General features: G+C 49.3%; 1 protein-coding gene across 2 annotated transcripts; it reads right to left on the reverse strand.

Annotated features, from left to right (window-relative positions):
• On the reverse strand, positions 1–26,291 carry CD80 (CD80 molecule). 2 transcript variants are annotated; one of them, XM_044273578.1, is made up of 5 exons: positions 26,219–26,291; positions 3,243–3,343; positions 2,667–3,017; positions 2,008–2,289; positions 1–1,052 (listed from the first exon to the last, which is right to left on the reverse strand). In XM_044273578.1, exons 2-5 carry the CDS (start codon positions 3,301–3,303, stop codon positions 919–921), a joined length of 828 nt encoding a protein of 275 aa, XP_044129513.1. In that variant the 5' UTR covers positions 3,304–3,343; positions 26,219–26,291; the 3' UTR covers positions 1–918. The 2 variants fall into 2 exon arrangements, with proteins under 2 accessions (XP_044129513.1, XP_044129512.1); XM_044273577.1 differs by having other exon boundaries at positions 2,667–3,020.
• Between the last annotated feature and the right edge of the window lie 1,153 nt (positions 26,292–27,444).

Genomic DNA, 27,444 nt, shown 5'->3' on the forward strand with positions numbered 1-27,444 from the left:
CTCCACTGGTCTGTTATTATTGTGATTGGTCAGTGTCCTTCATATCCACTGGGCCCCTACGTTCTGATTGGTCAATGTCCTTCATCTCCGCTGGTCTGTCTTTATTGTGATTGGTCAGTGTCCTTCATCTCCGCTGGTCTGTCTTTATTGTGATTGGTCAGTGTCCTTCATCTCCGCCGGTCTGTCTTTATTGTGATTGGTCAGTGTCCTTCATCTCCGCCGGTCTGTCTTTATTGTGATTGGTCAGTGTCCTTCATCTCCGCCGGTCTGTCTTTATTGTGATTGGTCAGTGTCCTTCATCTCCGCCGGTCTGTCTTTATTGTGATTGGTCAGTGTCCTTCATCTCCGCCGGTCTGTCTTTATTGTGATTGGTCAGTGTCCTTCATCTCCACTGGTCTGTCTTTATTGTGATTGGTCAGTGTCCTTCATCTCCACTGGTCTGTTATTATTGTGATTGGTCAGTGTCCTTCATCTCCGCCGGTCTGTCTTTATTGTGATTGGTCAGTGTCCTTCATATCCACTGGGCCCCTACGTTCTGATTGGTCAATGTCCTTCATCTCCGCTGGTCTGTCTTTATTGTGATTGGTCAGTGTCCTTCATCTCCGCTGGTCTGTCTTTATTGTGATTGGTCAGTGTCCTTCATCTCCACTGGGCCCCTACGTTCTGATTGGTCAATGTCCTTCATCTCCGCTGGGCTCTCTACGTTCTGATTGGTCAGTGTCCCCACTGGCCCCCATGTTCTGATTGGCCAGTGTACTTCATTCCTGTTGGGCCCTCTTCATCCTCACTCTTTTGCCCTCCATATGGACAGTAAATAGAGATCGTATGTGGTTTAATGAGGAATCATCATGATTCAGAGTAAAAATAATTCACGACCTCTTAGAGGTCAGAGAAGCCTCTCCGTCCTGCAGGAGGGGATTACCCAGCATGCACCTGGGCGCCCACTTGTTGCAGTGTGTATAGGGTGAGTGACATCATCAGAGCGAGGCAGATGAGGGCTGTGCTTCTCCTGGGCTCTCCTCTCCCAGCTCCGGATAATTCTGATGACAGTCCTGTAATGACAAGAACGGGCGTCACGTCTTCCATTATGGTGGGTATTACCCTGTGTTACCCCTCTATGACGGTGGGTATTACCCTGTGTTACCCCTCTATGACGGTGGGTATTACCCTGTGTTACCCCTCTATGACGGTGGGTATTACCCTGTGTTACCCCTCTATGACGGTGGGTATTACCCTGTGTTACCCCTCTATGACGGTGGGTATTACCCTGTGTTACCCCTCTATGACGGTGGGTATTACCCTGTGTTACCCCTCTATGACGGTGGGTATTACCCTGTGTTACCCCTCTATGACGGTGGGTATCAGCCTGCGTTACCCCTCTATGACGGTGGGTATCAGCCTGCGTTACCCCTCTATGACGGTGGGTATCACCCTGCGTTACCCCTCTATGACGGTGGGTATCACCCTGCGTTACCCCCTCTATGACGGTGGGTATTACCCTGCGTTACCCCTCTATGAATGACGGTGGGTATTACCCTGTGTTACCCCTCTGTAATAATGGATATTCCCTCTTGTAATTTAAGGGATTGTCCATGAAAAGTATTCTACAGTTTTCCAACCTGCCTGGATGTGAATATGTTAGGGGAATACTTGGGGTCTAAGTAGATTTATCGTATCTACTGCGTTGCACTGAACTCCGTCTGTACGGCGCCCCCTGCTCTTTTTCTCTGTTCTGCTCGCTGAGACGTAGCCCCATACTGACTTCCATCCGTTATCCGCCAGTAGCGGCCGCGGACAGGACGCGCCCCCCTAAACTGACATCTGGAAATAAGTCTAGCAGACAATTGGAGCCATGAATGGGGAGATCTCTGGACCCATGTGAGGTTCAGGGCCGGTTCTAGGTTTGTTGGAAAGAGATGACCATGTCCTATATGAGGTGTGATTATTCACGGGAGAACTCCTTAAAGCTTTCCCTCCCTCCTGATGGTGGTTAACCCCCCCACTTACCCCTTTTGTTGCTACACACTGTTTTGTGCCCTCCTACCACACAGCAGTGTATGGAGCCGGTGGCTGATTTCGGGAGGGTGAGACGCCCCGATACGTTGTACAGCAGGGTCCGGGGGTCGCTGTCCGCCCAGGTCTCCGTCTTGTTCCTGAGATCCTGGTTACCAGGGTTTACAAACCACTCGACATCTCCCCTGGGGTAGCCGCCATTAGAGGAGCAAACGGCTGTGTGAAGTGCGCCATCCCTGCCCTCGAACAAGGAGATCTGCGGCCTTGAGTAGTCAGCTGCAAGATGGAACATCAAGTAGTCAGTATACACCCTCCGCCCTACCATATACAACCTCATTGTACTATCCTCAATACCCTTCGTTAGAATATACATCTCATCGTCACACCCAACATCCTCCACTCCCCCACCACCACCTCTCACTCCACTGCCACCATACTCCCCCCTACGTCTCATCGCGCCAGCCGTACGCCCCCCTACGCCTCGTCGCGATGGCCGTACGCCCCCCCCCCCCTCCCATTTGGCTCGTGGTCATGCCCTCCTCTTCTGTTTTATTGTTTTCTGCCACGTTCTCTTCCTCGGTTGTTGCTTTAGTTTGCCTCCTACCAGACCAAGGGACGAAACAATCTGACCATCAGTCACTTCCCTGTCTTACCCCACGTGGACAGGCGCAGCTGGCCCGTGTACTCCAGCTGGTAGCCCCAGCGTTTTGGTAGGAAGACTGTGCAGTCGTACTCGCCCTCGTCACTGGGACTGATGTGTGACAGGGTCAGGCTGAGGTTCTCTTTAGAGAGGCGGCAGCGGTTCTTGTAGGCCCAGTCCTGATGATCTGGCTGTTCTTGACCATTTGCGAAAGAAAACACCACTTTTGGGTTGGAAAAGAGCAGCCGTTTCTGCAGGAAGAGTCGGAACGTCCCCCACTGGGTGATATTGGGTACAGGCACCACACATTGCATCTTCACGCTGTGTCCCACCTGGGCCTGGACCTGACGCTGCTGAGTGGCACCTGCTGGAACAGACATACATGAGGAGCAGAGGACAGCCTGCAGAGATACTTGGCGTCTGACGACTGGGGCGTGAGGTGGAAGCAGGACATGATTATGGGTACCTCCCCCAGGTGCTGGTGATTACAACCAGGAGGACAAGCATAGGGTTAAATGGCTGCTCGGATGTCCCTGGCCATTAGTGTCCCACCATCTGGAGCCCACCCCTGTAGTATGACACGCGTTACCTGTACTGAAGACTGTGGAGAGGATCACACACGTGTCCAGAAACACCACGGCTCCCCACATCTCTGCTGGCCGCGGTCTACGGCATGACCAGGGTGGTGGCCTGCGGAGAGGAGACAGCGTCATATGATGTCACAATCGGCTGAAAACATGTAAATGACACCTCAACCTGATCATGTGCTCGGAGCATCACTGTCGCTGCCGATAATTGTACGAGTCCTGCTGCAGCCGCACACCCTCCGCCACTGCCGATAACGGGCGCCATGTGACACGGTTATTGCTCAAATAGCACTAACCTATTCTGCAGTGATGTACGAGGCAATTATGTACTCCTTACATGTGTGATATTACATGGGGGGTCTCTGTATTACATGTGTGATGTAGAAACCTAGAATGTGTTGGCAGATAAGAACCAGTTGGCCCATCTAGTCTGCCCTCCAGGAACATCAACCCTGTTACAAATCTTTGTATCATCAGCAAAAAGACCCACCTTACCATCGAGGCCTTCTGCAATGTCTCTGATAAAGATATTAAACAATATGGGCCCCAGAACAGATCCCTGAGGTCCCCACTGGTAACAATACCATGGTCTGAATATACTCCATTGACTACAACCCTCTGTTGTCTGTCCCTCAGCCACTGCCTAATCCACTCAACAATATGGGAGCCCAAGCCCAATGACTGCACTTTATTGATAAGCCTTCTATGTGGGACAGTATCAAAAGCCTTACTAAGGTCCAGATAAGCGATGTCTACTGCACCTCCGCCATCTATTATTTTAGTCACCCAATCAAAAAAATCTATAAGATTAGTTTGACATGATCTCCCTGAAGTAAACCCATGCTGTTCTTCATCTTTCAATCCATGGGAGTTTAGATGTTCCACAATCCTCTCCTTAAGTTTGGTTTCCAGTAATTTCCCCACTATTGATGTCAGGCTTACTGGCCTATAGTTGCCCGATTCCTCCCTACTACCTTTCTTGTGAATGGGCACAACATTTGCTAATTTCCAATCTTCTGGGACGACTCCTGTTGCCAGTGATTGGTTAAATAAATCTGTTAATGGTTTTGCTAGTTCACCGCTGAGCTCTTTAATAGCTTTGGGTGTATCCCATCAGGCCCCTGTGACATATTTGTAGTAATTTTAGACAGCTGACTTAGAACCTCTTCCTCTGTAAAGACACATGCATCAAAAGATTCATTAGTCTTCTTTCCTAACTGAGGTCCTTCTCCTTCATTTTCCTTCGTAAAGACTGAGCAGAAGTATTCATTGAGGCCGTCAGCTAGTTCTTTATCTTCTTCCATATACCTTCCTTCTTTTGTTCTTAGTTTGGTAATTCCTTGTTTTAGTTTCCTTTTTTCATTTATGTATCTGCAGAATGTCTTATCGCCTTTTTTCCCTGACTGAGCTCATTTCTCTTCTGCCTGTGCTTTAGAAGCTCTTATAACTTGTTTGACCTCTCTCTGCCTAATCTTATACATTTCCCTGTCATCCTCGTTTTTTTTATTTTTTTATAATTACTAAATGCTATCTTTTTGTTTTTAATGATTTTGGCCACTTCTGCTGAGTACCACAGTGGTCTCTTCCTTTTTTTGCTTTTACTGACAAGCTTAATGCAATTTTCGGTTGCCTTCAATAGTGCCACTTTTAAGTAGTCCCTTTTCTCCTGGACTCCACTGAAACTGTTCCAGTCTGATAGGGACTCGTGTACCACTAATCTAATTTTAGAAAAGTCAGTTTTTCTAAAATCTAAAACTTTTGTTTTTGTGTGGTGTGACTCAGTCACTGTACTTATAGTAAACCACACTGACTGGTGATCACTAGATCCCAAGCTTTCCCCTACAGTAATATCAGATATCAAATTCCGTGGGGTGGGGGGGTTTCTGTATTACATGTGAGATATTACATTGGAGGGGCATCTGTATTACATGAGTGATATCATACAGGAGGCGTCTATTACTTGTGTGATATTACATGGGGAGCATCTGTATTAGATGTGTGATATTACATGGGGGGGGGGCCCTCTGTATTACATGTTATATTACATGGGGGGGGTCTTTGTATTACACTGCATCTGTTTTACATGAGTGATATCACACAGGAGGCGTCTGTATTCCATGTGTGATATTACACGGGGGGTTTCTGTATACCATGTGAGATATTACATGGGGGTGCATCTGTATTACTTGTGTGATATTACATAGTGGTGTCTCTGTATTACATCTGTGATATTACATGGGGGGGTGCATCTGTACTACATGTGTGGTATTACACAGTGGGGGGAAGTGACGTGTGATATTACATGGCGGTGCATCTGTATTACATGTGTGGTATTACATGGGGGGGGGTCTCTGTATTACATGTGTGGTATTATACAGGAGGCGTCTGTATTACATGTGTGGTATTACTCGGTGGGGGAGTGACATGTGTGATATTACATGGGGGTGTATCTGTATGACGTGTGATATCATACAGAAAGCATCTGTATTACATGTGTGATATCATACAGGAGGCATCTGTATTACACGTGATATTACATGGGGGGTGTATCTGTAATACATGTGTGATATTACACGGGGGGGGGTGCATCTATGTTACAAGGGGCGGCGTCTCTGTATTACATGTGTCATATCACATGGTGGGGGGGAGTGACGTCTGAGCCTGATGTCAAGGAGCCATCTCTATTCAAGAGAAACCTCAACGACAGATGGACATTCTGCAGGAGGTACAGGGAATGGGGGGCAGTTATCTTCTCTGGTGAGGCCCCTGCAGCCTGGGACATCTGGAGACGAAAAGGTGAGTACTGCCAGCAGTGACAACCTGAGAGCGTTCATCTGAGGCTTCTCCTCCATGGGAGTGCGAGCAGCTGGGGACATTGCCCTGAATAAAGAATGGGACCAAAACCTCCTACAGGCACCGCTTCTCCCAGCCGCCCAGGGGCCAAAACCTTCTCCCGGCGGCCCAGGGGCCAAAACCTTCTCCCGGCGGCCCAGGGGCCGGCTTCTCCCGACCGCCCAGGGGCCGGCTTCTCCCGGCCGCCCCAGAAGCTGATATCGGCAAAGTGAAGAAGAAAAAGAAGGGTCAACACTGGAAATCCTGAGTCGTTCATAAACTTCAAGAAAAGAGAAAAAACTTCTGAAATGCTGATAATTGTCCTTAAATTACCATAGAAATGGGAGACTAAAAAATCCAAAAACTCTGAGGAGCAAAACCCCCGACAACCAAAATGTGCGTCCGTCTTAAAACTCTTGGGTACATAGATATGGAGACTAGAGAGGAGCGAATTTCAGGTTATGAGATTCGTTAACGCTTAGTTTACTGGTAAAAGGTGAATTGCGCTATGGATTCTGCTACCACGGACCATAACGCAATTCTATGACGGAATGTATAACGGAATGTATTTACAGACATTCCGTCATAATAGAAGTCTGTGGACTGCAAAACGGATCCTTCCTGTTTCCGTTATGCAGGGGCGTCCTCTAAATACATTCCGTCATAGAAGTGCGTTATGGTCCGTGGTAGCAGAATCCACAGCGCAATTCACCTTTTACCAGTAAACTAAGCGTCAACGAATCTCATAACCTGAAATTCCCTCCTCTCTATTAAAGACCACAGGAGCGCAGTCACACGTCATACACACACACAGTCGCACGTCATACACACACATACACAGTCGCACGTCATACACACACACTGTCGCACGTCATACACACACACACACACAGTCGCACGTCATACACACACACACACAGTCGCACGTCATACACACACACACACTGTCGCACGTCATACACACACACACACACAGTCGCACGTCATACACACACACACACAGTCGCACGTCATACACACACCACACACTGTCGCACGTCATACACACACACACACTGTCGCACGTCATACACACACACACACTGTCGCACGTCATACACACACACACTGTCGCACGTCATACACACACACACTGTCGCACGTCATACACACACACACTGTCGCACGTCATACACACACACACTGTCGCACGTCATACACACACACACTGTCGCACGTCATACACACACACACTGTCGCACGTCATACACACACACACTGTCGCACGTCATACACACACACACTGTCGCACGTCATACACACACACACTGTCGCACGTCATACACACACACACTGTCGCACGTCATACACACACACACACTGTCGCACGTCATACACACACACACTGTCGCACGTCATACACACACACACTGTCGCACGTCATACACACACACACTGTCGCACGTCATACACACACACACTGTCGCACGTCATACACACACACACTGTCGCACGTCATACACACACACACTGTCGCACGTCATACACACACACACTGTCGCACGTCATACACACACACACTGTCGCACGTCATACACACACACACTGTCGCACGTCATACAACACACACACACTGTCGCACGTCATACACACACACACTGTCGCACGTCATACACACACACCACACACACACTGTCGCACGTCATACATACACACACACACTGTTGCACGTCATACATACACACACACTGTCGCACGTCATACACACACACACTGTCGCACGTCATACACACACACACTGTCGCACGTCATACCACACACACTGTCGCACGTCACACACACACACTGTCGCACGTCACACACACACACTGTCGCCCGTCACACACACACACTGTCGCACGTCACACACACACACTGTCGCACGTCATACACACACACACTGTCGCACGTCATACACACACACACTGTCGCACGTCATACATACACACACACACACACTGTCGCACGTCATACACACACACACTGTCGCACGTCATACACACACACACTGTCGCACGTCATACACACACACACTGTCGCACGTCATACACACACACACTGTCGCACGTCATACACACACACACTGTCGCACGTCACACACACACACTGTCGCACGTCACACACACACACTGTCGCACGTCATACACACACACACTGTCGCACGTCACAGACACACACTGTCGCACGTCATACACACACTGTCGCATGTCATACATACACACACACTGTCGCACGTACACATAGCTACAAAAAAGTTATAGGGGTCAGAATATGGTTATGAAAAAAATAAAAAAAATCTCTCAAAGGTAAAAAAAAAAATGTCACTATTAAAACACAAGAAAAAATATTCAAGTGTGGTATCATTGGAACCGTACTGACCTGGAGAATAAAGATCACAGGTCAATTTTACCGCATAGTGTACAGTGTAACCTTTATCAGAATTGTGTTTTTTCCCAAACCTACCCCATTTTGATTTTTTTCCCCGCTCCCTACTACATGGTATGCAACCGTAAATGGTGCCTTTGGAAAGTACAACTTGTACCACAAAAAAAAAAAATTAGGATTATGGGAAGGCGGAGAGTGAAAAATGAAAACGCAACAATGGAAAATCCCAGGGTCCTTAAGGAGTTAGAGTTCCTGTTTTACCCTCAGCATCGAGCCTCGTCTCATGTGTGGGGTGTTGTGCATTTTCATAGGTATACAATATTATCTAATGACATTATGATCAAGATGAATGCTCATCTCATTGCCTTTAAGAATAAAATCAGCCTGAACCAAAGTTCTATTATGTGGCTGAGGAAGTGAAGATGAGTTCATGGCAAGTTCAGCTTATAAAAAAATAATTGTGAACATAAACGGACATTGTGTTTAAAAGTTGTTGCTAAAGATATGGGACCATCTGTAAGGAGTAAGTCAACTCCCTAAAACATGTATGTCTGGAAGGAACAAGGTTATTTCATGTCCTTGAGGCACACCTGCTGTATGAAGTTCAATTTATATTAGCCGGGGGCTCTCTGCATTCCCAGTCCCTTGAAGCTATTATAACCATACTGCCGAAAGAAGGTAAGGACTTGGAGCAATGTGGGAGCTATAGGCCGATATCCTTACTGAATGTGGACGTCAAGGTATGGGCAAAAGTTCTAGCTTCCAGATTGAGCCGACTCCTGCCCGAATTAATACATCCTGAACAGGCTGGCTTTGTTTCGGTGTGTGAAGGCAACCACAACTCATGTAGAATCTTATCAGCCATGGCTTATGCTAAAAAGTGTTCTCAGCCCTTAGTATTCCTTAGTGTTGACGCTGAAAAAGCATTTGACCGGGTGGATTGGATGTTTATGCAGAGAGCCCTCGGCCGCTTTGGCATTCCTACAGCATTTATTCAGGCGATCATGTCACTATATTCTTCGCCCGGAGCCAGAGTGAGGGTGAACGGCTCTCTTTCAGCGGCGTTCTCCATTACTAATGGAACCCGCCAGGGGTGTCCGTTGTCGCCTTCGCTCTTCATACTGGTGATGGAGACGTTAATCCAGGCGATTAGGGAACATCCTAATATTCAGGGATTGAAGTTACCAGACCCACTGCCCCAACAGCACACTGCTGCCTTTGTGGACGATCTGTTGATCTTCGTCACCAATCCTTTGGAAGCATTCCCGCATCTGTTAGACGTATTTGATAAGTTTGGTGTGCTCTCTAATTTTAAAGTGAACTGCACTAAATCCGAAGCCATGAATGTTTTGGCTCATCCTTCAGTTGTTACCAAACTTCAGGGTCTTACCCCCTTTAAGTGGCAACCGTCATACCTTACTTATCTGGGAGTCAAAATTCCCCGGGAACTTGGTAATGTTTACAAGATTAACTTTCCCCCTATGGTAACTAAGCTTCAAAGTCAGCTGGCATCCCTGGCGGTCCCATATATCTCCTGGATGGGTCGTAAGAACCTTCTTAAGACCTTTATCATGCCCCAACTATTATACGTCTTACAGATGCTCCCTATTTTTATTCCCAAGAGTTTCTTTCAGCAAATTAAGTCCTCCTTTTCGAAGTTCCTATGGAATAAGAAAAGGGCAAGATTACCCTATGCTAGATTGTCGATGAGGAAGGAGCACGGCGGATTCGTGCTTCCAGACCCATATGTGTATTACAAGGCAATAATTATTTGACGGTGGCTCCAACTTAACTCCAAAACTCAGCACATTTACGGAGTGGATATGGATCTTGTTTCTGTTACCCCTCCCCAATTGGCAGGTCTTTGGGGTCTGCAGATGACTATACCTCCCTTCACTAACCCGATACTTCAGGGAATAATAGCTATGGTAAGATCAGTGGCTAAGGATAGGGATGTCTTAGGTTCCCCCTCACCTTTAATGCCAGCCTCACTGATCCCGTTCCTGTTAAGACCACAATCCCTAACAGTGCCTCAGATCTGGAGTAAGTTCAGTGGACAGACTTGGGCTAGTTTTTATGCAGACTTGGTTCATAAGGAAGGGGTTCCTCAGCCACCAGATGTGGATAGGCTCTCGTCAAATTTTTTAGATAGGGCGGAACTGCTATCAGCTTGTAGGATCCTGCATTCTAAAAATGTGAGGGCTGGGGATTTAACTTGGTTTGAGAAAATCAGGAACAAACCTGATTTGCCCAAGAAGTTGGTCTCATTCCTTTACAACTCTTTTTTAACAGGGCAAAGTAAGGGTACACCTGCATACATAGCCCAATGGTCAAAGGAATTAGGTAGATCATTTACAGAGAGAGATATAATACGGATGCATTCGAGTTCACATGGGTTCTCCCGTTGTGTCAGAATCCAGGAGCATTCTTATAAGGTTCTAACACGCTGGTACAGAACCCCGCAATATTTGTATTCAATTGGTCTTGCACCGACTGGGAACTGCTGGCGATGTGGTGAAGACCCAGGCACGTTGAGCCACATCTTCTGGTCCTGTCCTAGAATTACTGAGTTTTGGCGTAAAATAGCTGTGGAAATTGAGAAGATCATGGGCAAACGATTGCTGTTGTCTCCTGAGTCCATCTTGCTCTGGCTCCCCAATGAATCCTGGTGCCCGGGCAAGAGGGACCTCGCAACGCAGCTGATTCAAGCAGCTAGACTACTTATTCCTCTTAAGTGGTTAGACACTAATCCCCCGACGTTAGACATGTGGATTGACAAGGTAGACCAAATCTACAGATTAGAGGAACTAGTGAGTTGGGAATTGCGGAAACACCAGGGATTTCTGAAGTTCTGGGCTCCTTGGAAACAGTATAAGACCCAATTCTCTCTGGTGGGTTAGTGCAATGTATTCATGTTCTCTAGAGTCTGCAGTTATATTGCATACGCCTGACGAGCTTTAGTGATGTAAATAGTCACAACCTTGGACCTTTTAGCATCAGCATCTATCCTCCTTCCCTACCTTCCCCTCCCCCTTCTTTCCCTTGTGGTCCTTTCCTTCCCCTATTTACGTTGGTCTCTGAGGCACGTGTTGCACGGCTTCTATACTTAAGACGATGTATGTGCCTTAATTAATGTGTACTGTACTGTTATGGGATGTTTTATGTCTCAAGTCGCGTGTGACTGTATGTATATTATATGTATGTTCACTGCCTATGCCGGCGGTCATTCAGTATTGTTCATACAAATGGAACTTATACCTTGAAAAAAAAAAAAAAAAAAAGTTCAATTTATATATTCATAATTATATTATATATATCTCTGCATGGTATATTTAGTTTACAACACATGTTAATCAATAATTCATATAATGTATTATCTATGTGTAACAATGTATCGATTTATATATATATGTTATACCATGTATTCATCATTTAGAAGGTATTGTAGAAGGTATAGAAACAAGTAAGTTTATGTTAATTGGATTTTCTGAGAAGAGAAAATGTTATTTCAAAACAATAGTTATTCATGGATGTAGATAAGTGAAATGTACAAGTTCCGATGCCAAGCGTCAAAGCCGCTATATAAAATTTTCATCAAATCAAACTATATTTCAAAAAGATAGGAAAAGACAGTCAACTCCAACAAGTCCAGGATATAGGTGATTAAAAGTGTCAGGGAAAGACCTTCCTCAATGATTTGTATAGAAAGGTCAACAAGGTCCTGAAAACATATTATTAGATATTTAATTTTAATGCTTAAAAGTTGTGCTGTTTATCTGCAGTACCGCAGTGCCCTCTGGAGGCAGGTGGACAATATTATATTATTTCATTATTTGTTCTTGACCATATTAGGAGTTGATATGACATCATGGTGCTATTAGCATGCAAGTACACCCACCTTACCTGATTGGGAATCCCTAATCTAAAGGGGATGATTCTTAGATAAGGGGGGGAATAATTACTCGTGTGCGGGGTAGCAAAAGAAGAACTAGAGAAAGAGGAAAAAGATCCATATATCCATTGATCCATTCATTCAAAAAGAAAAACTTTACCAGAAGAAACTTGGATTATACTTTTTGGATTACTAGGAAAGTTCTTCAGAACTGGTCCCTCCTGAACTCTGTCTGCCTTTGACCCGGTAACGTATATCTTGTTTACTGCTCATGATATTAATAAGATATTTCTCTCGGTGTATAGCCAAGAGTCCCCATACTGTGGGAATATATAGTGTTAGGCGCCTCCATAATGCGGATTATTCTCTTAGCAAAGATGCATATTGTTAATAGAGGATCTGACATTATTTGAAAAGAGGACTAAACCCTTGGGAAGTTATATCCCGTAGTCTGATTGCCGAGCTGAATATTTTATCATATTAATATCATATATTTTTGATTGGTCATAGGAAACAGAGTCAATGGGTAACAGTTATTTTTCTGTAAATCCGTGTTTTATTGTTATAGCCGGTTTGAAAACAGAAGATCCTAAGTTTCTCTTGGTATATGAGTCTGTTTGTTAAAAGTATGACACTGGTCGTCATAAATCACCAAGTCACACTGTGCTGGTCAGATAGGGGTGTGTTAGCTCCACCGTGTGGTACATTTTGGGTGTTACTTTGTAGCTTTATCATTTGTTTTGCAGTTGTATTGTTTTTATATTCTTGGGTTTTATAATAAACGGTTATATATTTTGCACATACAACTGACCCTTTGTTTCACTGCTCGCACAAATCAAGTTAAGATACTTGATAAAAGAACTTAGAGGCGTTTTTTATGTCCGCCTGGAGGATAATATAATTTTTATATTTTTTTTTTTTATCCTCTCTTTTATATGAAGATTCTCTCATATAGAAGATATGACAGGGGACAAAGCTGCATCTACATGGGGGAATGCTATACGCTGTATACTCCCCGGCTATAATCCCTGAGCTCTTGTAAGAGCTGTTCCTGCATCGCTCTCTGAAGGAAGAGAGGTTCACCCACTGGAGCCTGGAAGCCTGGTCGTAGGTCCAGGGTGGGTAGGAGACGGCGAGATCCCAACCAAGCTGCGGCGGTTTGTGGGGTCGGCAGTGCTGACGGTGTCAAGTGGAGTGCTTGGAGCCCTCGGGAAGCACTGGGAGCATCCATCAATGGAGGTACCCGGTCAGGGGGCCAGGAGATCCGTTACAGTAGTGGCAGCGGTGGGATGGCGTCCTAGTGCGAAGAGAAGCAGCTCGGAGACACCGTTCATGGCTTTACAAAATTGAGAGCAACGCTTGTCCCCGTACAGCTCCCCTGGCTACAGCAGTATGGAACCAGTCTGTAACCTATCAGCATCCCGACATGAGGAGGAGGACCCGATTGATCAGGATACAGTCCAGGAAGGCGTCTGGTATGAGACCCTGGAGGGCGTACAGTGTCGGAGAGCAGCTCCGGGTGCGACAGGAGCTGTGGCTGGAGAATGCCTACCAGGCGCTTTGGTGGTATACAGCTCGGCATACACCCTGGACGGCGGAGCACGACAACCCGGAGGGGTATGATTACAATGGCCCTGGCCTGTTGTGGGAGGTTTTCACAGAACCGGAGTTCGGGAGCCCTGCGGAGACCCAATTTTGGGACATCTACGACTTCAGGGAGGGTATGCAAGATTGGGCTGACCCCAACGAGGTGAGACCAGACTTGGAATATCTAGTGACACAGGAGTGGGGGCTGGAGCAGGACTACCGACATCTGCTCTGTGAAATTGAGAATACCCTGCAGGAGAGTTGGGTGGCAGTCCCAGACTGAAAGCCCTGCGGTGGGGAAGACCCGGCTGAGGTTACCCCTACTTCTCTACCAGCTACAGAGGTAGGGGACCTGAGAGACAGGTTCTGGGGGGAACTCCATATGGCAGGTGGAGATGGGACCGAGGTCTCTTCACCGGCCCTACAGGGATGCTGGGCGGTCGGCCCAGATCCCCAACGGCAGCTGGAGTTCCAGGGAGTAGGGACAGTCGGTCCTGCTCCCCAGCAGCAGTATGTTTTGCAAGAAGAGGAGAGCATCGTCTCCCTTCCCCAGCGGCAGTGTACCTTGCAGGGAGAGGAGAGCATCGTCTCCCTTCCCCAGCGGCAGTGTACCTTGCAGGGAGAGGAGAGCATCGTCTCCCTTCCCCCAGCGGCAGTGTACCTTGCAGGGAGAGGAGAGCATCGTCTCCCTTCCCCAGCGGCAGTGTACCTTGCAGGGAGAGGAGAGCATCGTCTCCCTTCCCCAGCGGCAGTGTACCTTGCAGGGAGAGGAGAGCATCCTCTCCCTTCCCCAGCGGCAGTGTACCTTGCAGGGAGAGGAGAGCATCCTCTCCCTTCCCCAGCGGCAGTGTACCTTGCAGGGAGAGGAGAGCATCCTCTCCCTTCCCCAGCGGCAGTGTACCTTGCAGGGAGAGGAGAGCATCCTCTCCCTTCCCCAGCGGCAATGTACCTTGCAGGGAGAGGAGAGCATCCTCTCCCTTCCCCAGCGGCAGTGTACCTTGCAGGGAGAGGAGAGCATCGTCTCCCTTCCCCAGCGGCGGTGTACCTTGCAGGGAGAGGAGAGCATCCTCTCCCTTCCCCAGCGGCGGTGTACCTTGCAGAGAGAGGAGAGAATAGTCTCCCTTCCCCAGCAGCAGTGTACCTTGCAGGGAGAGGAGAGCATCGTCTCCCTTCCCCAGCGGCAGTGTACCTTGCAGAGAGAGGAGAGCATCGTCTCCCTTCCCCAGCGGCGGTGTACCTTGCAGAGAGAGGAGAGAATAGTCTCCCTTCCCCAGCGGTGGTGTACCTTGCAGGGAGAGGAGAGCATCGTCTTCCTTCCCCAGCGGCAGTGTACCTTGCAGAGAGAGGAGAGCATCGTCTCCCTTCCCCAGCGGCGGTGTACCTTGCAGAGAGAGGAGAGAATAGTCTCCCTTCCCCAGCGGTGGTGTACCTTGCAGGGAGAGGAGAGCATCGTCTTCCTTCCCCAGCGGCAGTGTACCTTGCAGAGAGAGGAGAGCATCGTCTCCCTTCCCCAGCGGCGGTGTACCTTGCAGAGAGAGGAGAGCATCGTCTCCCTTCCCCAGCGTCGGTGTACCTTGCAAAAAGAGAAGAACATCATCTCCCTTCCCCATGGCAGTGCACCTTGCAGGGAGAGGAGACAACTGGTCTGTCTCCCCAACCACAGGGGTACAGCACCCCTAACTCCGATGGTGCAGATAGGACCGCGGTCTCTGCACCAGACCTACAGGGATGCTGGACGGCCGGTACAGATCCCCAACCAACCCTGCAGGAATGCCAGGAGGAGGTAAGCGATCCCTCCTCTCCACAGCAGATCTACAACCAGGTCCTGGGGGTAGGATTTCTTGACCACATCCCAGTAGAAGAGCTGGCATCTGGGCAAAGCGCAGTCAGCCTCTACCCCCCCCCCCCCCCCCATCCTCTTGTCCAGAGCCTGACTCCCCACAGGCTACTCCAGCAGAAGCGCTGGCATCCAGGCAGAGCGCCGCTGGTCTCTGCCCTGCCTCTCCCTTTGTTACAGGGCAGGATTGCGCTGGCACCAGGGCAGAGTACTGCTGATCTCTGTCCACAAAGCAACCTCTACTCCCAGCAAGAGAGCAACCTTGGTGGACTCACTGGACCGAGACAGGCTACCAAATTCAACAGGTCCAGTATTTGGTTGTGGGTGGGCTACCAGACTAACTTAGGTATCGACCAGAGTGAGGTCAGGTACCTGGTTAGTCTTCCCTGAAAGGGAAAGATGTGTGGCGGAAATAACCTCGCCACTGGGTTTTGGAGGGGCCTGTTTTTCAACTTCTTGCTTCAGGATTATGGCCCATGTACTAAAACTTTGAAGGAGAAGACAGACCGGCTGCACAGCCTAAATCTGTGGAACTGTTTTGGGCAGGAAAGCCATGCTTGCGGGCATTCAAATGTGACTTCCATGGAATTCATGAACCCCTGCTTGGATCTGGGTGATTTCTGGATATGTTGTTCGCCCAGATCAGAGCTATCCAGGAAAGTATAATTTATGGGGATATGTGGGGCTTTGGAGTGTTTTCTGGTGTTTTGGGGTTGGGGTTAGGGTTAAGTGATTAAGTTAGCCCATTGTGTTTGTTAATTGTATCATAGGCAGAGTCCATTGTGGTTGGTAATTGTATTACGAGCAGAGCCCATTGTGTTTGGTAATTGTATCACAGGCAGAGTCCATTGTGTTTGGTAATTGTATCATAGGCAGAGCCCATTGTGTTTGGTAATTGTATCACAGGCAGAGTCCATTGTGTTTGGTAATTGTATCACAGGCAGAGTCCATTGTGTTTGGTAATTGTATCATAGGCAGAGCCTATTGTGTTTGGTAATTGTATCACAGGCAGAGCCCATTGTGTTTGGTAATTGTATCAGCTATTGGCTAATGTAAAAACTGTCTCAGTCTTCCACAAGGTCCCCAGGGGAGTGTCCCTTGATGGAAGACCTGCATAACAGGCTGACATGTAGCTCCATTAAAGAGTTCCTGTTTTACCCTCAGCATAGAGCCTCGTCTCATGTGTGGGGGACAAGGCTGCATCTACACTGTGTTGTAGAAAATTGCTTGCGTCAGACGCACGTATCCAAGCTACGCTAAAAGTGCGCCGAAGTACACCAACCACAAAGAATTTCCCTCTTAAAAGCAGGTGTATCAAGCTCTTTTGTGTGAGGAAAGGTAACACTCATCAAGAGTCAGACAAGGTGCTTCATCGTAGAGCTTCTGTTCAGCGCTGCTCCTCCTCCCGCCCAGTCTCCTCACTTTTATCTTATAGCCACCAAATGGGTAACAATAGAAAGGGGCCGGTCCGTCACCCGACCACTTCCTTCATGTACAGTAACAAACATACAGGAAGATGAGAAACCACCATCACTTCTTCAATACAATAAAATAACAGCCAGCTAACAAAACACATGTACACAATAATCTCCCATTACCACTGGAGTGCTCCAGCGATCCACCCTCGCTCTGTGATCAATGCCCAATAAAGTTACTATGATCCTCATGCGTGCGTCATCTCCACATCCACAGGAAGATATCCACTCCAATGGTTTACCCTGACACTGAGAGACATGATGACAATACACAATATATTTAAAAAAACATGCTAATAAAATTTCCACAACAGTTGGGGAATGCTATACGCTGTATACTCCCCGGCTATAATCCCTGAGCTCTTGTAAGAGCTGTTCCTGCATCGCTCTTTGAAGGAAGAGAGGTTCAACCACTGGAGCCTGGTCGTAGGTCCAGCGTGGGTAGAAGATGGCGAGATCCCAACCAAGCTGCGGCAGGTCATGGGGTCTGCAGCGCGTACGGTGTCAAGCGGAGTGCTTGGAGCCCTCGGGAAGCACTGGGAGCATCCATCAATGGAGGTACCCAGTTGGGGTGCCAGGAAATCCGTTACAATAAGCATTGCCTTGTGCAAAATCTGCGGGATAAAAATAAGCTGCAGACATTCAAACGCAGACGGCGCGGCTCTATCAGAGCTCATGAAGCTGATCACCGGTTACTGTGGGACAATAGCTACCATAACAGGAGTTCCCTGCTTCTCCCGATCCCCCTTCCGGCAGCCAGAAGGCATCCATGGGCAGTATGTGTCTTTCATCCCTTTCCGCTTCTCCTGCTCGACTCCTCCTCCGCTACATTATCAGCCATCTATAACGGAATGCATGGAAACAACTCTACGCGCCCAGCAATCTGAGCACAACCTTTATTCCTACCTGGCCAAGTTGCTGCCGTACCACTTAGTAGAGTCTGCTGCCTTTAGGGAGATAATGGTGTGCGCTCTGCCTCACTGGAAGATACTTAGCTGACATTATTTCTCCCAAAAGGCCACCCCTGCCTTGTACTCTCACGTGGCGGACAGCAAGGGCCGCTCCCTGCGATTTTAGAACAGACACGGAGGCTTCGTATTGCTTTTCTCTTTCTTTACTAAAATTATAGCAGCAAAACACAGGAAGAGAAAAAAGTGCCCCTGTAACCTAGGCAACCAGCCACTCCCCCGGACTAGCCGGTATAAGAGTCAGCTCCAACCCACAGTCCTCCTCTTTCTTGCTGCTCACAGGAAGATGAGTATCTGCTATATGTTTGTTGTGTTGGATTGTTATATGTTTTTCACAGGTATTGCGTTTTAAACCTTGCCTTTTTTCTAGGTCTCGTCCCCCTGTGCGTTGTTTCGCCAGGGGGGATCTTTTCTTTCATTACCTGTGGCCCCTTTCTTTATTGGCTCCCTCTGCGGCCGTCTCCCTGCCCCATCTTGGTCTCGCCGACGCTCCGCTTGCGCGAATCTTTGCCCCGTCCTCTCGCGTGACTTCGGCGGCCATTTTAGCTAGTCGCCTGCGACCTGCGGTACCCTGGGAGCCTCGGATCCGGCTGCTAAAGGTTTTTTCTCACCATATTAGAACCTTTCATTATGTTCTGCCCAGCGATTAACCCCCCCCTCTCCTGGGGACTCTGCCCCTCCACCGGCTCCGATCATGCCCCCTCCTGTGCCTGCCGCATCTCCCCATCAGGTGGATCCGGCCCCTGATGCCGCATCCTTGCTCCAAAAGGCAGTGGCAGAGGCCATTGCCTCTGCTATGGACTCCATGTCGGCCACCATTTCGCACACCTTGTCACAGGCGCTCCGGAATCAATCCGGTGACGCACCAGTCGCACAGCATGTGACAAACCCTGATCCCTCCCCATCCACCTCCATGGGCGAAGCCCATCTAGATACTCAGGCCTCCAGAACCCCTTTGACTGGTGACTCTGTTCACCCACAGGATAGCGTGCCATTGACACGCAAAAGAGCCTTACCACGCCAGGCGGAACGACGACTCAGAAATCGGGTCTAGAGGGGAGGCTGAGGATGAGTACGTGTTTGAATCTGGGGACGCTACAGACACGGAGGGCCCGGGTCCGTCGGATCCCTCGCCCCTGGCTGCACGACCTTCTGGCGCATCATGCACCCTTCCGGTTGCTCAGGATGGTGCGCTTCTAGACCCTTATGGGGACCCACTTTTTGATCCTGACGCATTACACCATCCCAGGTCGGCGGAATGGCTCCCCGCTGAGCATGTTTCCAGTTACCTTGAAAATTGGGTCCGTCGCCCGCTTAGCAAAGCGGCGCGGAATAAACTTAAGGCTGAGTGTGCCAGGCCTATCATCCCTAATAAGGTGTGTGACACCCCCACAGTTGACCCCAAGATGACACAATTTCTTGCGAAACTTGGTTGGAACCCACGAAAAGGTCTGGAGTCGGCATTGAAAGCTTGCCAAGACAAGCTACTTGATATCTTTGGGCCCCTGGCTAAGTTGTTCGACTTGGCGGAGTCCGCTCGGGCCGAGAATAGGCAGGTGGACCCGGAAGATCTCCGAGGTTGGGTGCAGCGGGCGATATGTATTGCGGGTAGCGTCAATACCTCGCTCTCCATAGAAAGGCGCAAGGCCATACTCTTTAAAATTGAGCCTAAATTGGCGAACCTCGCCCTTACTGAACCAGGCAAAGACGCCCAGGGCCTCTTGTTCGGGGACTCTTTTATAAAGGACCTGGGGCGTTACGTAGGTGCCTTCACGGCCTTGGACAAGGCGCAGTCCTCTATGAGGAAGGTGTTCCAGGGACGGGTCTCTTCCAGGGCAGTGTCAGGGGCCGCCTGTCCGGCCGTTCATCCTATCAGGCCCGTACTGGGGGCCGAGGCTCCTTCTCCCAGCCAACGGGTTACCAGGGTACCTCCTACCAGGATTCGCGCCAGCCAACCCCGTTCTTCCCTTCCCGTGGAAGACCTTGGCGCTCCAGAAGCTTCCGAGGCACTCCCGGATCAAGACGGCCGTATGGTAAGTTTGCCACTTCCTCCTGTTTCTTTCAACCCACCTGTAGGGGGCAGACTCCATCATTTTTTCCCTGCTTGGCAGGCCATTACATCGGACAGCTGGGTCCTGTCAACGGTTCTGGGTTTCCAGATAGAATTGGTCTCCTCACCGGACCGCATCCCGCGCCCCCACCCGCTAAGTCTAGTCGCGACGGACCGCGCCTTGGTCCAGGAGGAGCTCTCTACCCTTTACAGGAAAGGAGCCGTGGAACCTGCGCTCGCCTCCTCCCCGGGAGTGATAAGCAATATTTTTCTAGTCGAGAAAAAGGGAGGTCAGATGCGTCCGGTTATCAACCTCCGAGCCCTGAACACCCTGGTGCGCTACAGACATTTCAAAATGGAGGGTATCCACCTCCTGAGGGATCTTCTTCTGCCGGGGGATTGGATGGTCAAACTGGACCTCCAGGATGCGTACCTTACGGTCCCAGTCGCGCCTCTCTCCCGGGACCTGCTCAGGTTTCTCTGGAACGGGGAGACCTGGCGCTTTACTTGTCTGCCCTTTGGTCTCTCCTCCGCCCCTTGGGGTTTTACCAAACTCCTGCGGCCGGTTGTGGCCTGGCTTCGGGCCAGGGGTGTCCGTCTCATTGTCTATTTGGACGACATCCTGCTAATGGCCCGGAGCAGGGACCTGCTCCTGTCCCACCTTCGTTTGGCGACAGATCTCCTGTCTCGGTTGGGTTTCCTGATCAATTGGGAGAAGTCTTGCCTGTTACCGTCCAGACGCATGGAGTTCCTGGGTTTCCTGGTAGATTCGGAGGCCGAATCTCTCAGCCTCCCTTTACAGAAGGTGCGCGCCATTCGCAAGGAGTTGCAACGAACTCTGCGGCGCCCACAGGTTTCCCTGCGACAGTTGGCCCGCATAATTGGTCTCCTTGCGGCATCCATACAGGCGGTTTTTCCCGCACCCCTTCACTATCGGGCTCTTCAGCGCTTGAAAATCGCCCATCTTCGGGGGGGTGCCTCTTATGCGGATGTCATCTCGTTGGATGTCGAGACTCGGGACGAGCTCTCCTGGTGGATCCACAACCTGTCGGCCTGGAACGGCAGGGCCATTTTCGGTTCTCGTCCGGAGTTCACGGTGGATTCCGATGCCAGCCTTCTCGGTTGGGGCGCCCACTGCGAGGGGGTGTCCACGGGGGGTCTTTGGTCCCTGGAGGAATCCAGCCTCCATATCAATGCCCTGGAGTTGCTGGCAGGGTCCTTTGCGATCCGGAGTTTCACGTGCGACAAGGTGAATGTTTGCATTCGCCTCCGTATGGACAACGTGTCCGCCGTGCGGTACGTCAATCATCTGGGCGGCACTCGTTCCGCTCTGCTGGCGCGATTGGCGAAAGATTTTTGGAACTATTGTTTCTCCAAGAATCTGGTGGTCCAGGCAGACTACCTTCCGGGCCTCCACAACACCGAGGCGGATTGGAGCTCGTGTCATTGGGCGGACTCCAGCGATTGGAAGCTCAATGTGGAGGTCTTCTGCGGTATCTGTTCTCTCTGGGGTTCCCCGTCAGTCGACCTTTTTGCATCTCGGCTCAATGCCCAGCTCCCGCGTTTCTTCAGCTGGAGACCGGATCCCGCGGCGGAGGCCGTGGATGCGTTTCTCCAGGACTGGTCCAGCGAGTTCCTATACGCTTTTCCCCCCTTCGCTCTCATTCCCAGGGTGCTCCTTCAGGTCAGGCGCCAGTCGGCCGAACTGGTGTTGGTGACCCCGCTGTGGAGATCTCAGGCGTGGTTCCCTCAGCTCCTAGAGCTGACGGTGGATGTCCCCAGGTTGTTGCCAGCCCTTCCGGACCTGGTACTGGGGCCCCTCGATCAGCTTCACCCACTTCTGACGGAGGGCTCTCTGTCTCTAATGGCCTGGAGGATCTCGGGATCTCCGGTGAACTCCAGGGTCTTCCGGGCTCGACTAGACGCCTACTGGCCAACGCTTGGGCCCCTGGTACTAGACGTGCATACCGTTCCGCCTGGAAGTCTTGGGCTGGTTGGTGCGTGGGAAGGGACTTGGATCCCGTATCAGCACCTGTTTCAGCCGTCCTGAATTTCTTGACGTCCTTGTTTGAGCAGGGCCGGGCTTACCGGACCATCAATGTGTATCGGTCTGCCATTTCTTCTTCCCACCTGGGAGTTGGGGGTCGCCCGGTCGGGCAGCATCCTCGTGTGCCGCCTGTTGAAGGGCGCGCGCCTGTCCCGTCCCCCTAAGCCGAGGTATTCTTCTACCTGGGACGTGTCGTTAGTTCTGTCACTTTTCTCATCCTGGCCTTCGAATTCTGAGTTGTCCTTGCGCCACCTTTCGGCCAAGCTGGTCTCCCTGCTGTGTTTAGTTTCGTGCAGGCGGGTTTCTGACGTCCAGGCCCTGGACATTTCGGCTCGGTCGTTTACGCCCGAGGGGGTGTCCTTTTCGATTTCCAGGCGCACCAAATCCTCTTCTCACTCTATCTCTTACCCGGCGTTTGCGGCCCGACCGGATTTGTGTCCGGTCGCTTGCCTTCGCGAATATGAGGTCAGAACTAGGGCTCACCGCTCTCCTGCCTGTCCGAATCTTTTTCTAGCCTGTCGCGCTCCCTTTGCCCCGGTTTCTTCCACCACGTTGGCTCGTTGGGTCAAATGGGTGCTTTCGCTTGCGGGGGTAGACACCTCCACTTTCTCGGCTCATTCCACGCGCAGCGCTTCTGCCACCGCTATGTTGACCTCTGGGGCTAGGTTGCAAGATATCCTTAGGGCGGCTGATTGGTCGCGGGAGTCTACGTTCCGGGATTTCTATTTCCGCCCGTCTCCTCATGCGTTTTCTGCGGTAGTCATGCAGCTTTGAACTTGCAATACGAAGCCTCCGTGTCTGTTCTAAAATTGTGGGATTTTACTATTCATACGACGTAAAGTCATGATTTTAGTAAGACACGGAGGCGAGTATTGCCCTCCCTATATGTTCTGTTCCCGCCCTTGTTGGGTCTTGGGTATGGTAAGTACTTCTCTGCATGAGATATATGATTATTGATGTCATTGTCTGTATACCAATTGCATGCGTGATGTTTTTTCCTTCCATAGTAGGACGTTGAGGTTGTTCTTTGTTTACCGGTTGCATGCCTCAGACATTCCTTCCTTGGTGGGATAGTGTCGAGTCACCGTGTTTCGTGTCTTTTGCCTTAGGTTGATTCACCAGGACTTTGCAGTTCCAGAGGTACCTCCAGGATTCGCAGCTCCAGTTGTTCCGTGTGGTTTCGCTGTCTGGCGGTCGGTTTTTCTTCATTGACATGAGGTTCCAGGACTGTTCGTGTTCCGGTTGATGCGGTTCCGTGACTGGCACGATGAGTGGCATTCCGAGGTTCCAGTTCGTTTGGTTCTTCCTGTTCGCTATGAGGAGTTACAAGAAAGAGGAGGACTGTGGGTTGGAGCTGACTCTTATACCGGCTAGTCCGGGGGAGTGGCTGGTTGCCTAGGTTACAGGGGCACTTTTTTCTCTTCCTGTGTTTTGCCGCTATAATTTTAGTAAAGAAAGAGAAAGCAATACTCGCCTCCGTGTCTTACTAAAATCATGACTTTACGTCGTATGACTAGTAAAATCCCACAATTCTCGCTTGGTGGCACGATTCATGTCACAGTGGACCCCTGTAGCAGCTCTTACAGGCAGACACAGTACATGTCTTTCATGGGCCACTGGGTCAATGTTTTGTGGCAGTGGCAAGGCAGCACCCCAGCAACAAGGCCAGGTCCCTTTGACCCCCTCCCACCATATCATGGGGCTAGCTCCCACACCAGGTTCACCTCCTCCATGGGCATGCTGCCGTCCCCAACATCAGCTGGCCAAAGGGTCACTCACACGCTCCCGCCTTCATATCACATGTGTCAGGTGAAGTGTTGCCATGCTGTGTTGAGGCCTGGGAGAGAGTAGCCACACTGGTGGGCAGCTGTACATCAAGCAGAAAACATCCCACTGGCTGTCAAGGTGGTCGGCGGCAATGGGCACAGCATTGTGGAGCCACTCTTACATTGTGGGGAATGTTCTCCTGGACTTGCAGCGACAGGACGGCCTGCTACTACACTGCTTAATCCGCGACATCCAACACGCTTCCATGGGTTTTCTGTCCATGCATGCGGACTGTCTGATGCGGATCGCGGACCCCATTCAAGTAAATGGGTCCTGCACCCTAATACGGCGGCCCTGCGGTCGGTGCCCGTGCACATCTTGCACATGACCGTATGTATTTTACGGTCCGCAAAAAACGGATCCACAAAAAATACGGATGACATCCGTGTGCATTCCATATTTTGCGGAACGGAACAGCTGGACCCTAATAGAACAGTCCTCTCCTTGTCCGTAATGCGGACAATAATAGGACAAAATCTATTTTTTTGCGGAACGGAAAAGCAGAAATGGAATGCACACGGAGTTCCATATGAATGGTTCCATATACGATCCGCAAAGAAAACAGAACGGAAACAGAATGAAAATACGTTCGTGTACAAGAGGCCTTAGGATCACAATCACTGATGGAAATAACTGAAGTGTTTACTGGGCCTAGGCCGAATGCACATGGCTGTGGAACACGGACGTGAGAGGTCCGTGGTATCCCGGCCTGGCATCCAGATGTGTCTGACCCGGGAAAATCTGAGTGGGGAGGAGATTCTGGGGTTAACGAGGCTCGTTATGAGTTGGCTGCAGAGCTCCGATAAATATGAGCGGAGCTCCTCCAACATGGAAGAGGCTGGCGGAGCTGCGGCACAAGACGTGTGGTATGAACTGTGAGGTGCTGGGTGGTAGAGAGGGAAACCTCTGTATAGTGAGCGGCCAGAAGGCCGAGGATCTGCGTGTCCTGTACACTGCCATGTGCATGAAGAGGCCACTGCCAAAACTCATGGGTATACATGTATGTGAGGTCATACGCCTCTCATACATGTACATGAGGCCATACACCTCTCATACATGTACACGACTTTGTACACCTCTCATACATGTACACAACTTCATACACCTCTCATACACATACATGAGTTCATAGACCTCTCATACACAAGGTCATATGCCTCTCATACATGTACATGAGGTCATACACGAGGTCATACGCCTCTCATACATGTACATGAGGTCATACGCCTCTCATACACTAGGTCATACACCTCTCATACATGTACATGAGGTCATACACCCTTCTTACAAGTACACGACTTTATACACTTAACATACATGAGGCCATACACCTCTCATACATGTACACGACTTTGTACACCTCTCATACATGTACACAACTTCATACACCTCTCATACACATACATGAGTTCATACACCTTTTATACACATACATGAGTTCATACACCTCTTATACACATACATGAGTTCATACACCTCTTATACACATACATGAGTTCATACACCTCTTATACACATACATGAGTTCATACACCTCTTATACACATACATGAGTTCATACACCTCTTATACACATACATGAGTTCATACACCTCTTATACACATACATGAGTTCATACACCTCTTATACACATACATGAGTTCATACACCTTATACACATACATGAGTTCATACACCTCATACATGTACATGACTTCATACACCTCTCATACATATACATGAGTTCATACACCTCTCATACATGTACACGACTTCATACACCTTTCATACATGTACACGACTTCATACACCTCTCATACATGAAGCCATACACCTCTCATACATATACATGACTTCATACACATCTCATACATATACATGAGTTTTTACACATGTTAATCAATACACACATATACATGACTTCATACACCTCTCATACACAAGGTTATACACCTCTCATACATATACAGTACATGAGTTTATACACATGTTAATCAATACACACATATACATGACTTTCTGCACATATAATATACATCAGCTTATACGGATATTATACCGTCATACACAGCAGTCTTACCTGCCCGGCGCGCTCAGTCCCGGCACACGGCTTCTCACCGGCCACAACCTTTCAAGTCCTTACTGACACAAACCCTGCCCAACACTGAGTAGTAATGAGGAAGAATGGGGAGTCCCAGAGGAAAGAGAGGGCGGGAGGTCACGCTCCAAAGCACACGTCACCTACTCACAGCTCCACGGCTCATCATGCGTGTACAGAACGCACCTCACATACCTGTCACATACTCTCCATACATGTGGTGACACAGTCTGGGGGCTGCATTCAGAGCCTCGCTGGGTCCTAGGTTTAAATACCCAGAAATGGTGTCCAGACAATGGGGGCGCCCTTCCCTGGGGCAGATTCCCACTCGGTCATCTTTGAGCTCCTTTTGAACTGTTTTCCATTAGTCTCCATCTTTTTATATCTGCAGTGTGAACCTGAACGTAGAACCACTAAAGGTAACTGTACGCGGATTACGTGTTTCTCCAGACGAATCCTCGTGCAGCGGAAACCCGGAGCAGTAAAATGACTGACGCCAGACACATCTCAGGAACACTTTGCTCTTAATTCCGTTCGGAAACTAATGTGTTATGCGGAATTTAAAATCCAAAGCGTTACAATTATTGCCGTGATTCCGCCCATTCTGAAGATGACTTTTATCCATGGACTTCAATGAAGCTAAAAATTAGCAACAAAAAAAAACTAACAAAAAAGAACCTAAACTGTGATAATTATTTCTGATTTATGTGAATTTTGTGGAGAGTTTGTACAAACAAATCTGCACTGCGTACACTGGCCCTAAAAATAAGACATATTCCCCAATAAGTGACCTCTAAACTATGACCCAAATGCCAAAAAATAGGGGTCTAGATATAGAGGTAACAGTCAGAGGCATAGATATACAGGTGTAGAGGTAACAGTCAGGGGTGTAGATATACAGGTGTAGATGTAACAGTCAGGGGTGTAGATATACAGGTGTAGAGGTAACAGTCAGGGGTGTAGATATAGGAGGTGTAGAGGTAACAGTCAGGGGTGTAGATATACAGGTGTAGAGGTAACAGTCAGGGGTGTAGATATAGGAGGTGTAGAGGTAACAGTCAGGGGTGTAGATATAGGAGGTGTAGAGGTAACAGTCAGGGGTGTAGATATAGGAGGTGTAGAGGATACAGTCAGGGGTGTAGATATAGGAGGTGTAGAGGTAACAGTCAGGGGTGTAGATATAGGAGGTGTAGAGGTAACAGTCAGGG

Source organism: Bufo gargarizans, unplaced genomic scaffold (assembly GCF_014858855.1).
Source record: "Bufo gargarizans isolate SCDJY-AF-19 unplaced genomic scaffold, ASM1485885v1 fragScaff_scaffold_771_pilon, whole genome shotgun sequence".
Lineage (NCBI taxonomy): Eukaryota > Metazoa > Chordata > Amphibia > Anura > Bufonidae > Bufo > Bufo gargarizans.

Coding starts and splice junctions, on each gene's coding strand:
- CD80 (XM_044273577.1), bottom strand. CDS start 3,303: ATGTGGGGAGCCGTGGTGTTTCTGGACACGTGTGTGATCCTCTCCACA. Junction 3,021..3,242: donor CTCCACAGTCTTCAGTACAG/GTAACGCGTGTC, acceptor TGTCTGTTCCAG/CAGGTGCCACTCAGCAGCGT. Junction 2,290..2,666: donor GCTGCGCCTGTCCACGTGGG/GTAAGACAGGGA, acceptor TCCATCTTGCAG/CTGACTACTCAAGGCCGCAG.